Below are 2,410 nucleotides of genomic sequence, written 5' to 3'. Positions count from 1 at the left end.
CTCTTAATTACAGTGGTCACAGTGGTTGAGCTTTGAGTATAAAACTACCAGAGAGGCAGAGAAGATCATGACAGAGGGGCACAGTTAAGGCCAAATATATTCATACCCCGGGCAAAAGTTTTTCATCCTGACTGAAATGTGGTAAATAATGTGAAGGGAGCTAAAGATTAGGGGAATGACCTGGAATCTTTACCAAAAGCATCACTGGAAAAACACAAAAGCTAGTATTTTTGGTCTAATTTCTAGTGCAAATATCTTATTACATTTAAGACAAAACTAACTCATAATTAACTTTTCAGCAAGATATAAGAACTTTTTTAGAGTCAATCATTCTTTGGTGTTTGTAAAAAAAAAAAAAAAAGAAAGTAGTAGTTCCTTTGGCAGATTATTTCACCTGTAACAAGACCTTTTTTATAAGTCTGCCATAGAAGCTAGTATTTTTTCATAAATATTAAGAATTTATTTACCTAAAACAAGCTCCTATATCTTGCTGAAAAGTTACTTATGAGTCAGTTTTGACTTATTCCAATTGTACTACGATATTTGCATGAGAAACTGCACCAAAAAAACTTAGTAAGATTTTGTGATTTTGCAGCGAAATTGTCAACCTGCCGGTGGAAACAAGCAGGCAGAAGCCAGAACGTAAATGAAGGGTTTTATTGTTACAATGGCAATAAAGATTTTCCATTATTGCAAAGGGAATAAATAATACTTGACACAATATTTTTTTAATTACTCTGGCTTTGGAATTTTTTTTTTTTTCAAAACTGATTCTACTTTTATGTTTTGTTACTTTTGGAGCGATATCTGTCTCATTCCCTATCAGAAAAAAACCTAAAGTGAAATCTGCCAGCAGTATGAACTATTTTGGCCGTAACTGCACCTCTAATCTAGGCAGCTCATTTCTCAATGATATTGGAGGACTCAGACACTAGTTTGCCATCATTGGTCTCAATGGTTTTGACAATGACGTTTTTCTTGGTGGTGGTGCTGTAGCCGCCAGCAGAGCTGCCGTAGCCTCCGCTGGAGTAGCTGCTGTATCCGCTGGAGTAGCTGCCACTCATGCTGTCCATGGGGCCGCCGCCGTAACTTGCTGTTGAGCATCAAGTCAGGCATTAGCAAACAAGGCAGAATGTAAACTGTGTTGAGCCTTCCGGTCTGTTTCCAGACTACTTACTTCTCTGTTTGGAGATGTTGATGGCCTTGATGCCGCTTGCCAGTCTGTCCTCCTCTCCCTCCAGCAGCTTCCTGTAGGTGGCGATCTCGATGTCCAAAGCCAGCTTGACGTTCATCAGGTCCTGGTACTCTCTGATCTGGCGGGCCATGTCCTGCTTGGCTCTCTGCAGTGCCTGCTCCAGATCCTTGATGCGGGCCTTGGCGTCCTTCACTGCCTGTTCGCCGCGCTCCTCAGCCTCGGCAATCTGTGCCTCCAGGTTGGTGCACTAAACAAGCAATTAATTAAATAGTAAAGTCATCTCAACAGTTTTGAATGTGACGATACAAATATTGAGATGGGAACTCCTTGGCAACATTGAGAAAATGCTTCTCTATACCTGTCCCTTGATGGCGTCAATTTCTGCTGTGAGTCTCTGGATCGTGCGGTTGAGTTCGGCGATCTCTGTTTTGGTAGCTCGCAAGTCATCCCCATATCTGTTGGCGGATGTCTGCATCTCTTCATACTAAATGAGCATCAAAGAAAGGAGGTCTTGGAAACTGCCTCGGCTCTTGCTGAAACCAGGAAGTGTTAAATATCTCAAATGAGATCTTTAATACCTTGGTCTTGTACCACGTCTCTGCCTCAGCACGGGTGCGGTTGGCGATATCCTCATACTGCGCCTTGACCTCAGCCACCACAGCATCCATATCCAGGTTGCGCCTGTTGTCCATCTCCACAATGACTGAGGTGTTCTTGATCTGGCTCTGGAGCTCACGCAGTTCCTGGGGGAAATTTGACCAACAGACAAAGTCTGTCTTCAGGTCTTGTGGTGTTGCAGGTGTCAGATGTTTAGCTATGCCTTCACTTTAGTTTGCAATAATGGTAAATGGAATACATTATTTTGTAGATTAAAGATAAAACTATCAGAGTCAGTGGCATGGCTTTGGAACGTTAAACAAGCAAAAGACATTCAAGGCTGTCACACTCTTGTGTCTTGAAGATCTTACGCCGCCTGGACTTCAGAGCAACTAGGTCATAGGTGTAAGTAGTGATGGGCACTGCTAGCTAAAAAGTTAGCTGTGCTAAGCACAAATAATAAACATTAATTCCACTAATGGTAAAGCACAGCGTCAAGGTGGTATTTAGCAAAAGCTAATGCCAATGCACTAAAATTGCTAGTGTTAAGAGAGGAAAAATTCTTGAACTTTAAAAACCTTTTGACTCGTTAAATCCTCTCTTATGGCCGGGTTCAGA

At 41.9% G+C, this 2,410-nt stretch overlaps 1 protein-coding gene across 1 annotated transcript in view; it reads right to left on the bottom strand.

The window, feature by feature from the left end:
• Positions 1-321: 321 nt before the first annotated feature.
• LOC103152764 (keratin, type II cytoskeletal 8-like) overlaps positions 322-2,410 on the bottom strand; it is a 7,355-nt gene continuing 5,266 nt past the window's right edge. The window contains exons 5-8 of the mRNA XM_007573364.2: positions 1,774-1,938; positions 1,554-1,679; positions 1,178-1,442; positions 322-1,093 (exon numbers count right to left, since the gene is read on the bottom strand). Coding sequence (XP_007573426.1) covers positions 900-1,093; positions 1,178-1,442; positions 1,554-1,679; positions 1,774-1,938 — 750 coding nt within the window. The 3' untranslated portion in view covers positions 322-899. The remainder of the gene's footprint in view (positions 1,094-1,177; positions 1,443-1,553; positions 1,680-1,773; positions 1,939-2,410) is intronic.

This window comes from Poecilia formosa, unplaced genomic scaffold (genome assembly GCF_000485575.1).
Source record: "Poecilia formosa unplaced genomic scaffold, Poecilia_formosa-5.1.2 Scaffold327, whole genome shotgun sequence".
Classification (NCBI taxonomy): Eukaryota; Metazoa; Chordata; class Actinopteri; order Cyprinodontiformes; family Poeciliidae; genus Poecilia; species Poecilia formosa.
This window is presented reverse-complemented; position numbering and strand designations above follow the sequence as displayed.